General features: G+C 45.3%; 1 protein-coding gene across 1 annotated transcript; it reads right to left on the bottom strand.

Moving 5' to 3' along the window:
- Positions 1 to 1,453: 1,453 nt before the first annotated feature.
- Positions 1,454 to 10,112, bottom strand: LOC144098310 (c-Myc-binding protein). Its single transcript, XM_077630854.1, has 5 exons — positions 9,936 to 10,112; positions 9,243 to 9,327; positions 8,806 to 8,854; positions 8,582 to 8,711; positions 1,454 to 2,542 (listed from the first exon to the last, which is right to left on the bottom strand). The coding sequence occupies exons 1-5, from the start codon at positions 9,948 to 9,950 to the stop codon at positions 2,492 to 2,494; spliced, it is 330 nt and encodes a 109-aa protein (XP_077486980.1). The 5' UTR covers positions 9,951 to 10,112; the 3' UTR covers positions 1,454 to 2,491.
- Positions 10,113 to 10,322: the final 210 nt, after the last annotated feature.

Here is a 10,322-nt window from a genome sequence, read left to right as displayed (position 1 = left end):
AATGTATAACAAAGTAAAAGTTTGAAAGGGCAATCGCGCTTTTATTCAGTGCCTTAAATCTGGATCTGCAACAAGGTTACCAATGTGACGTCTGTTGGCACCCTGCAGTGCGTGGTTACCCTTGGCAGGAGAGAGTCCACTGCACTCGCACGCAAACTCTTCCCAGTGACGAGTGTTGAGTGGTGTGGCTGGATTCCGAAGTTATCTGCAGCCTTTGCTTGAGTGCGGTCAACCAAACTGCAATACGCTTGTGCCAATATCTCGGGTTTCAGAGTCCAGTTCCGACTGGTTCCGTTCAAAGTTACCGTGCACTGGCACAATTATGTTGGTAAAGAGGTGCAACCTTCCATAAAATCTTCAGTCAGTGCACCTGTACATTTCAGTGGGCTGTTAATGCAATACGAGTCGTGGCTCCGTCACAGTGTTTCTGCGCATAGCTGTAGATTCCAGGTAATCGTGGACATTTTCATGGAACTGCTGCTGTTCCATTCTTTCCAGTCACTACGTGCTTTTAGAGAGCACTTCAGCCTCTTCATGCGGTTCCTCTGGGAGGGGGCCACATACTGCTTGGGTACTGACTGCCTACTCCTCCGAGTAGCCATCCGATCATGCTCCCTTTCCTTACATGGCAGGATTTAGCGACAGTGAATGCCCAGTGGAATGGCACTCTTTGCAGCTAAGCATGTACAAAGATTTCACACACACAGACAGTTAAAAATTGTCCTCAGGAAGCTTAATTAATGCAAGCTGTAGTCTAAGCCTTGGCATGTGATTGTGCATGTCGCAGGATCCTACTGCATTTAGCTTTTCTGGTCCGATCTCTGTAAACACTTGTACATAGCATCCTTGTGCTCTAAGCTTCTATGTTTAAATCTAACTGAGCAGACACACTGATGAAACACGCACTGCAATTGAGCTTTGTATATTTAAAACATCTACCGAATGTTGTGTTACAGACCTGCTATGTGTTACATGCCATGGTCTGTGGCACTTGCCGCAATCTCTTTCGATTCACCACTTAAGAATAGGAATGGCGCAGGTGTGGTGGGGGGGCAATGTTTTTGTAGCAATAGCTACATTGCGGTAGCATTTCGAGGTGGCGGCGTCGCCACGCTATCACGTGGTGCGCCATGCAAAGCTTTCAAATTTGACTCATACCCACAAAGACCACTTCTACAGATCTGTTGCACTAGAATATTCCCATGGAAATCATTTCAGGGTCCCTTTAATATGCAGACACACAGCAAGCTCTATCAGGGACGTTTGAGAACTTTTCACCGCCTGTTCCAGTAAAAATACAGCACAAAATGAATTTTCAGCACATTGAGATGGGACAGCACTGCTCACTTTGCCAATCCATTGTTCCTGTGAAACTAATCTCTGGCACACTTAACACCTTATCGTACCTCAGATCTGCAATTGTAACTCAGCTGTGAAGAAAACTAAACATAACTCCATCACAATTATTTTATTATGATCTCAAAAACAGGAACAGTTTAATACTTGTCACTTTCAAAACATAACACTAAATGACATTTATAACCAGAACTGGTTCAATGGCACATTTTCTTGCAGCTGTTAAGCACTGCAAAAAATAAGGAAAATATAACAGATCTTAATGTAAAGAGATGCTTTTCCATGAAACCGAACTCTGGCTTCAGCAGTGGACTTAGCCAAGCCAAGTTCTGCTACTAGCACAGCTGGCTTAATAAGGACATGCAAAGCCATCAATTGGCAATGCACATAACGTAACACAATGTAAGCACAAGAACCAGTCCACAAGTTTTTCATAACTTGCAGCAATTCTCCCAACCAGTTTGGGGGCTCATACTTCTTCCTGAGAGGCAAGCCTGCTCAAAGTAAGTGCATAAAATAACACCCTGAAATCATAAAATACAAAGAATAGGCTGGCAAAGAAACATTGCTTAGCAGGATTTTTCAATTATTTTCATGATGCATACTTCAATGGCATCCAAAGAGGTGTTTTCATACATTAAGAATGCCTATCAACTTGTAAACAGACTTTTTAAAGCATTTTGCTTACCCTTTCAGATTAAAAAAAATAAGCCAGAGATGGCATTTCATGCGAAGTTGAATACAGCTACACAGCATGCCTTTCTGAATTATCGGGGGTAAATGCAAAAACTGTCGTGTGCAATACTAGTCGCTTAGGCTCCTCAGCTACATAACAAAAAAAAAAGGCATGCAAGCCAGTTTGGAATTACGAGCATCACTCCACAAGCTAGCTGCAGCTAGAATTCTAGCTGACTTGACTATGTAACACATCTTTAGACTGCTGGCACAACAGGAATGGAGGAGGAGGCACGTGTGGTGGACGAGAAGCCCAAGGGCAGCGTTATGAGCACATCCCTTCAGAAAGTGGCACACTTGCAAGTCTGCCCAGGTCAAATAACACACGTGGCAAAACAGTGTATGGCTCAAAAAAGCAACTCATAACACTGCCCTTGGGAACATCGCAAACGGACGATGACTACAACTCGGGCTCTGCAACTACTGCTTCTTCCACTTCTCCCTTGATGGCCTGAAAAACAGAACAAAAAAAAAAAAGAAACGTGCATGACACCACCAGGGTGGAAGAATAAAATGGATGAAGGTTGCCCAGGCAGAGAGAAATTTGTGCATGTTTTATGCCACCCTCGGTGGATGGCACTACTGAAATGGGGGCCTTTGGTAATGCTCAATAAAACATGAATTCGTTTCCGGCGCACACTAGAAGCGCAATGTTAGGTAGCAAGCTTCACACATGAAAGAAGCTTGTGTGTTCATGGGATTATGTATGCGCCGTGAGCATTTTTCTGTGCCCATCCCTCCCGACTGAAGGTATTTGCAGGCACTAAGAGATTTGCTGAATACGACCGCGAGAACCAACATTAAAACTTGTTCTAATGTAGTGGTACACTTTACCATCATGCAGGAAATTATTTTATGGCATATTATGTAGGTAGTGTGGCTTTCCAAAGCCTGCCATTTCAGTAATTGAACTTCAAACAAAACCAGCGTGTGTAAACCTGAAACTGCTCAGAATTAACTACCACAAGTCTGTCTAGGAATAAAGGTAGCACAAACAGGTAGTGAAGTCAGTTTTACAACTGCAAGCCACGATACAGAGAAAAAATAAAAAGGTGCGCATGTCCAACAGGAAAGGAAGGTACGATCAGAAAGATTAGAGGTGGTAGCACTTCATAGCTTCTGCAGCTGCTGTTTTATTTCATGTCACGGTTTTCGTTTCCTGCCAGAGTAGTTTCATCCTCAAGAGCTGCATAACTGTGAGGCAGTAACTATTTTGTGCTCGCAGCACAAGGAACCAAAGTACTGCTTGTCAAGCGTGCATATCCAATGTGTGCTGATAAGCATTTCTGCGAGTTGGATCCACTTATTTTTTTCGGCGGCATGGAGCAACTGAAAGATGTTACAATTCAGGTGCAATTTGTTTCTGCAGAAAATGAGAGTGATGATGTGCATACACTATCTTTTAATAAGTGTTTGCAGCATAGCTGTCCCAAATAATCATGTATGCAGTCTACAACTGTTGGGGCTGCGTACATAAGGTCAGACAGATATGCACTCAAGTTCCCGGCTCAGCAGCAAATACGGCCACCTAGCTGTCAAGCTGGAGTTGCCCACAAAGCAAGTTTCAAGTCTTAGAACATAGGAACAGGTGCGCCTTTTCCAGATTCAACACATCTGGTGGTCTTGAACAAATTGTGAACAGGCAACATTCATTATGTGGTGTTATAGATATTGGGCATGTATGAGTGGCAATTTTGAGCACCCTGCTGAATGAAAGAAAAAAAAGAAAGAAAATCGACGAAAGTTGCTGTACGTTGAAAATATTTGCATTCGCAACCTTTCAGAAGCCTGAAGGTACCTTAATAGTTGTAATACAAAAAATTGTCAGGAGAAGGATTTCAGCAGGCACCTCTTATAATAAACTTACCAATGATATTTGTCACACAATATAAAACTATTTTTATACATTCAACAAGTTTACTAACGAAGCAAGATCTTTTCTTCTCTGTCACAATCCAACACAGGCTTCATACAATTACCTTTGAGTAGAGCACCAAGAAATAAATCAACCTTGATCTTCACCCAAGAGTTGCTTTTTCAAATGCCTTTCAAAAATATATTACTTGCGGTTGTTCCTTGACATAGCTCTACACAGAGCTCACTCACTTGCTATGTTTCGAGCTGAGAAGACTTACAGCAGCAGCACCGATCGCATGCTGCATAGGTGGCACCAGCCGCAGGTACCGACAATACCGAGCAGCATTCGAGTTGGGCTCCTGCCTCACACTGGTGCCTCGCGATAATCTGTTCTGACCAGCTCAAAGCAGCCTATTGTTCCCGGGCACTACTGCCAATAAATCAGCCATTGCTTCCATTGTCCCGGCCTCAGTCTGGTTGACACAACAGCTCCGCAGCAGAAAAGCTGCAACCTGAGCACTTCCTTACCATTTCAAAGGCACATCAACACAGCTGTGTAAAATTTATGAGAAAAAGTTCAAGAGTGTACTCTGACAACTGCAAGCAACACTATCCTAGGTGTCTGCTATTTCCATGCCATCTGTCAGTGAGTGGCTGAAACGCGCATACCCGGCGCAACATGCTCACTCAATATCTGAGGCGCACCACTCCTAAACCTTTCCTATTCTTCCACTGTGGAGGCAGGGGCGTATAATTTTTCATTCTTTTAGGTCACCCCAACCTAACCAATGTGACTACCACCAGCGGCGTGGGCTGGGCACTTTTATTTTTCTTTATTTTTCTTGCCCATTCTAACATATGTGGATATCAACACAGCGGCTCAGAAATTAGTGTGTTCTGCTACCACGCCCAAGAATATGAGAGCAAATCCCAGCTGCAGTTGTTTTTATGGAGGTGATACGTACAAGACATCCATGTGCTGTTTGATGCCAGCACACTTTAAAGGGAAGCTGAAGCACTTTTCGAAAAAAATGAGTTCCATGTGGCACTTTTTAGTTTTTAGTTTGCTGAAAAAGAATATCGCATTCAAAAAGGGCGAAAATAAATGCAAAAAGCTGTTTTTTAGAAGGAAACGCGCCCCATCGCCTCAGGGCGCCGAGCAAACGCCCCTGTTGCCCACGGTTGGCCGGGGCCGTCGTGACGTCATCCACGGGGATCTCCAGCCAGCACCGACGGCGTTGCTGCGTAGCGCGTTGCTTCTGCTGGCTTCAGAACTACGCTTTGGAAATTATGGATAATTCAAGCCGTTTTGAACAGTTTGGACTCTCACCGTACATGTTCGAGCCATCGATCAGCAGCTTCAGAAAACAGCGGAGCGGACGACGCCTCGGAGTGCGCCAGCAGCAAAAGTCAAGTCAGCGACATTTTCACGTGCTGGAAATCTCGACTGATACGTATGTTTAGCGTAGGTGCATGTACAAGTGGCAATAAAAAAAAAGGATATTGCGTCGAAACGTTCTTGTGTACTCACTGCTGCATAAAAGCCGGACAACCAACTTTTTGTAACGCCTGTAAACATGATCGAATTCAAATCGCCGGCATGCTTACACAAGTTGCACGAGGTAATGCATTTGTTTGTTGATTTATTTATGGTAACGTGCCTAATTACACCTGAAGGTCTTTTAGAACTGCAAAACAATGCCAAACGGGATGTGTTGGAGTGGGTTCACTGCTATACTGAAGCGCGAAGAGACAAGACAACGGAGAAAGCTCTCGTGTGCACTATTCCTTCTGTCGCATGTTCAGGGGTATGGTGCAACCATAAAACTTCTGCACTTACCCCCGTGTTTTTTTTTTTTTTTTGCATGCTGAACAAGCTTTTGAGCAATAATTATCGCTGCGTTTCGGAGCTCGCAGTGCGGCTCATCAAATCTAGTGTGCTGCAAGATATATATAGTTGCTGCTCTTGCGTATTGAGATAACCAGCGGAATTACTTGTGGCAGATATATGCATACCGCGGCTCGACAACTTTGCCGCTCTGTCTCAAGGACAAATTTTCATGAATTCTGGCGCCATTGTCGACCGTCGGCCATAGTTCATAAATGCAAATTTGTTTGCATTGCTTAAGTATACCAGGTTGATATAATGGTTTTTTGTCTAATTAGGTGCAGCTGCATGTGCTGCGTGATGATGAAAGATTAAGAGTGTTGCTTGTGCTGCCAGGTGGTGCAAGAAAAAAGGAAAAAGCAGAAAGACGCGCAGTGCGTAACAATGCTCAAAAGAGATCAAGACTGTGAGCCTCAGTAAGGCAGTGCTGAAAGTGGCTTTAGCTCAGGATGGATGTCAACCAGCTGGAAACGGCAAAACGTTTACTAACAGGCAAGGAAGTAATATTATGAAAAGAGAAATATTGATGCACATATTTTGTGCTGCAGTTTGGATATGCCACAGCGTACTGCCAGTTTGTCTGGTTAACGTGCAAGAGGCTGGAGGAGAACCGACGGATTCTACCAAACTGTGCGCTAAGCGCTGTTCGAAAGAAGTACCATGCCAAAACTGGTTTATATACAGGCCTCGAGCATTACACAGGACACCCCAACCTCAGAAAGCAAATGGCACTGGCGGAAGGCTACGCTGCTCTGTCGTCCACCAAAGCGTGGGCCGCAAGGGAACAAGCAAGGCAGGACGGCCGGCCGACTCTCCTTGAATAGCGTCACTTCCGCCAATTCTTTCTTTTTGCTGTCCCCCCACTTGGTGCTTCCGGAAGCGACGAGGCGTGTCGGCGGCGAGTTTTTGAGAAGCGATTGCAGCTTTGTTTACGGGCAGAATCGAGAAAAAATTTACACACGATTTCCAAGCTCCCTTATTCCCAACCACAGCGTTTCATACAATTTGAAAACCGTTTCAGCTTCCCTTTAAAAAACCCTGCATGGTTGAAATTAATCCAGAGCCCTCTACCACAGCGTCTCTTCTTTCTTTCACTTCCTCCCGACTTCCCTTGGGGCGCCCTGTCTATACCGAGAGTGAGAGAGTCACTGCAGCTTTCCTCATAACTGATTATTATAATAATATTATACCACCTTGCTAATGCTTTGAAGAATTTCACACCAGTTACACAACTGCCCGCAAATAAATTCGCTATGTACTCAGCTCTACAACAGAGAGATGACTCCACAAGAAGTCTTGCTGTGCCCGAGGGTAAACCTTGGCTTCGAGATGTTGATAAACTTGGCTTTGCCCTGCTAACTGCTAGCCATTTTGTTTAGCTTAGTTAGTACAACTTTCCCAGAACCGGCCGACTTTTTTAGCGCGAAAGCACTACTTCACCTAGCAAATCTGAAAAGCCCAACATATCTGGGAAGCCTCAACATTTGGCATTTGATAGAGCACCAGTGGCGGAGGCCTTGCACACCTGCTCTGTCAATTTTCATGCAGGGCCTCTCATGAGCTGTCAGCAAATGCATCTTCAAAAATCTGTCACAGCCTGCACGCTGCAATGGCGACAGAAGTGGAACCTTCTTTTGTTTGCGGGAGAAAGGGTTTTCCGACCAACAGCTTTTGGTGAGACGGATGCTGTGTGGCGTGAACAATGAGGGATAATCACATCATTAGGGGAAGAAACCTCCCCGTGTGGAGCGGCGGTGGCGTAAGGAAGGAATCTTTCCCACGGTGCCTTGTGGTCCGAAGTCAGCAACCTTTCTGGAGACTGGGCTGCCCTCCTAACTGAAATGGCCAGCGATGGTGGCTTTCCCCTTTCCTGTACCAGCAGCACCGGGCCCAAAGTTGGTGACTTTGCTACATGAGGCACTTATAGCAAATCCTGGTCAACAACCAATGTGACCAGGGCATGCTTTCCATGGTGCTGAATCTCCATCATCACCGGTGGCTGGGAGGCTGGCTGCGCCACATCGAAATCACTACCAGAAGAGCAGGCCCTCGCCTCGGCTAAGGATCTGGAGATGACAAATCCTATTTAAGCAACCGGATGGCGTGTGTGCCAAATACACAAGTCCTTTTTCTGTCAAAGATACAGAAGGGGTGCTCAAGCATACCTCACCTGCCTTTTTGATTAGGAAAGCTTCAACGATTTCTTTGGCGTCCTTTTCCTTATGCTTACTAATGACAGTGCACTGGAAATCTTGGGAGTACAGCCTTTGCACCCTCTGTATCTATGTAGCACCCCCTCTGTATCTTTGACACAAAAAGAACTTGTGTACTTTGCTCAGCGTGTAAATTGATATCGACACAGCTATCGTTACAGAGTCAGGCGTGTTTTGTTTGTGTGCCTATTTGCTTTTTTTCCTTGCACCTTGCTATAATAGGCGAACGCGTGTAATAAACTAGTTTCAGTAAGCGCCTTGTCCGTGTTCGTTCTTCGTTCGCCCTGTCCACTCTTGCGCCTTGTACCTACGAGTCACGCACCAATTCGCCCAACAGTCGATTCTCCTGAAATCCTAGTTAGCATGTCTTAGCTGTATTCTGATATGCTGCAGCACTGACAATGCTGCGCCGAAAAAAGCACTCTTCTAACTCAAAAAGCCTATTTTTAAAAATTGTGTAAAGTCTTCAGTGAAACACCCTGTATATCCATCCCACTTAACAACGCCAGTATACAGTGGAAAAGGACTGTACCTGCTGTGACTTCAACTCATTGTTCTCTAGCTGCAGTTCTGCAATTCGCTTCTGTGCTTGTTCAAGTTCTTGCTTCAAACTTTCACTGCTGGATTCTGAATGGCCAGGATCTAGATGTGCTGTCACGTAGCTGTTTTGAAAGAAAGTTAAGGACCAAGGCTATGAACAGCATCCCACCCCCAACCCCCCCACAACATTACCACAAGCTTGCAGGCAAAGGATACGCAACTGCATCTTCTGGCCTCTCCTGCTCTTCATACAGGCCCACAAGTGCTGCAATAAAAAAAAAGTCATTGGTGGCACAAGAAATGCATGAACAAAAATATTTGGCTGTAGCAGTAAAGAATAGTGGCGCACAAGATAGATATGGCACACTGGCCTTACTTATTACACAATGGCACAAAGTACAAAGGTTCAGATTTCAATCACAAATTGTGACGCACGCGCGCAAGCTTTACAAGAGGCGTGCTAGAGTGCGTCACTACTCTCATACATTATTCGCAAACTTTTGCCATCGCCGGTCGCTTATTTGCGAAACGGTAGTCTAATAAACAATCAAAGCATGGTCATAGGGGTCTAAGTGAGCGCTGCAGCTCAAGCAAGCCGTGCGAACAACCGCCGAGATTACCAGACGCACTGGCTGCAATTATATGCTCCTCACCTCTCGTCAGCTTTTCAAGCACTCCGGTTCTTTCCAAGTATTTCCGGAATTCCTCTTTCTTGGAGTCAACTGCCGCCGTAAAGGTCTGCAATCGATAAAAGAAAGACGCTAGCGGCAGCGCTTGCGAACAGCCATTAGCGCCAACGGACTAAACTTCGTGGCACAACTTACTGCATCAGCGAAACGTTTTAAAAACTGCAGCACATTATATAGGTGATGAAATGCATTGCTGACACAAGCATGCGCTAGTGCAAACAAGGTATATGAAAAATACAAGGCGCCCCCACATCAACAACGCGAAACACATTCTGCCCGTATACTTGCTTCACAGCAACGCAGGCGCTTTCCTTCGTTTCAGTAAAAATGTCACAACTGTGTTATGGGCGTTTTAACGTCCCAAAGCGACTCAGGCTATGACGGACGCCGTAGTGAAGGGCTCCGGAAATTTCGACCACCTGGGGTTCTTTAACATGCACTGACATCGCACAGTACACGGGAAAAAAAAATGTCGCAACTAAAATACACAACTGTGCTGCTAATGAAAACTAAATCTCATAAGAAGCGTAAGGTAACATGGCCTCCTTATCATTGAGGCAATGTCTGAGGCGCCATGGTACGAAGAAAGTTGGTTTCCGAAACAACGCGCTGTCACTCGCACAAGCGTGGTGCCATAACTGCCAAAGCCATACGCACGCGGTAAGATGTCATGATGAACGCTGTATTAGAGGGAAGACAAAAAAGGTAAGCGAGATGCCGGGTTAACAAAACCCTTAAGTTGTCGACTTCTGTTAATACTGGACAGTTGTCAAACAGCAACTCGTAAACCACGACAAGCAAACAAGCATAGAAACAGAAAACAAAATGGCCTCCGCCAGCGACCGTAGCCCACGTGACTACTGATGCTTATACCACTTATGCTGACGCGAAACCCATGCTTTCACTGATCTCCACTAGGGGGCTGGATGCCGCATCGGGCGCTCGAAAGTGAAGTCAACGGAAGTTTGGCGGCATGTCCCAAAAGTCAGCCTTTGGCAGTGCACGAAATCGGACCTCAGCACAGTTTTTCAGTTTTAGTTTTCG

Source organism: Amblyomma americanum, chromosome 7, assembly GCF_052857255.1.
Source record: "Amblyomma americanum isolate KBUSLIRL-KWMA chromosome 7, ASM5285725v1, whole genome shotgun sequence".
NCBI classification, from domain to species: domain Eukaryota; kingdom Metazoa; phylum Arthropoda; class Arachnida; order Ixodida; family Ixodidae; genus Amblyomma; species Amblyomma americanum.
This window is presented reverse-complemented; position numbering and strand designations above follow the sequence as displayed.

Coding starts and splice junctions, on each gene's coding strand:
- LOC144098310 (XM_077630854.1), bottom strand. Junction 8,855..9,242: donor GCTTGAAAAGCTGACGAGAG/GTGAGGAGCATA, acceptor TTTTTATTGCAG/CACTTGTGGGCCTGTATGAA. Junction 2,543..8,581: donor ATGAGTTGAAGTCACAGCAG/GTACAGTCCTTT, acceptor TCTGTTTTTCAG/GCCATCAAGGGAGAAGTGGA.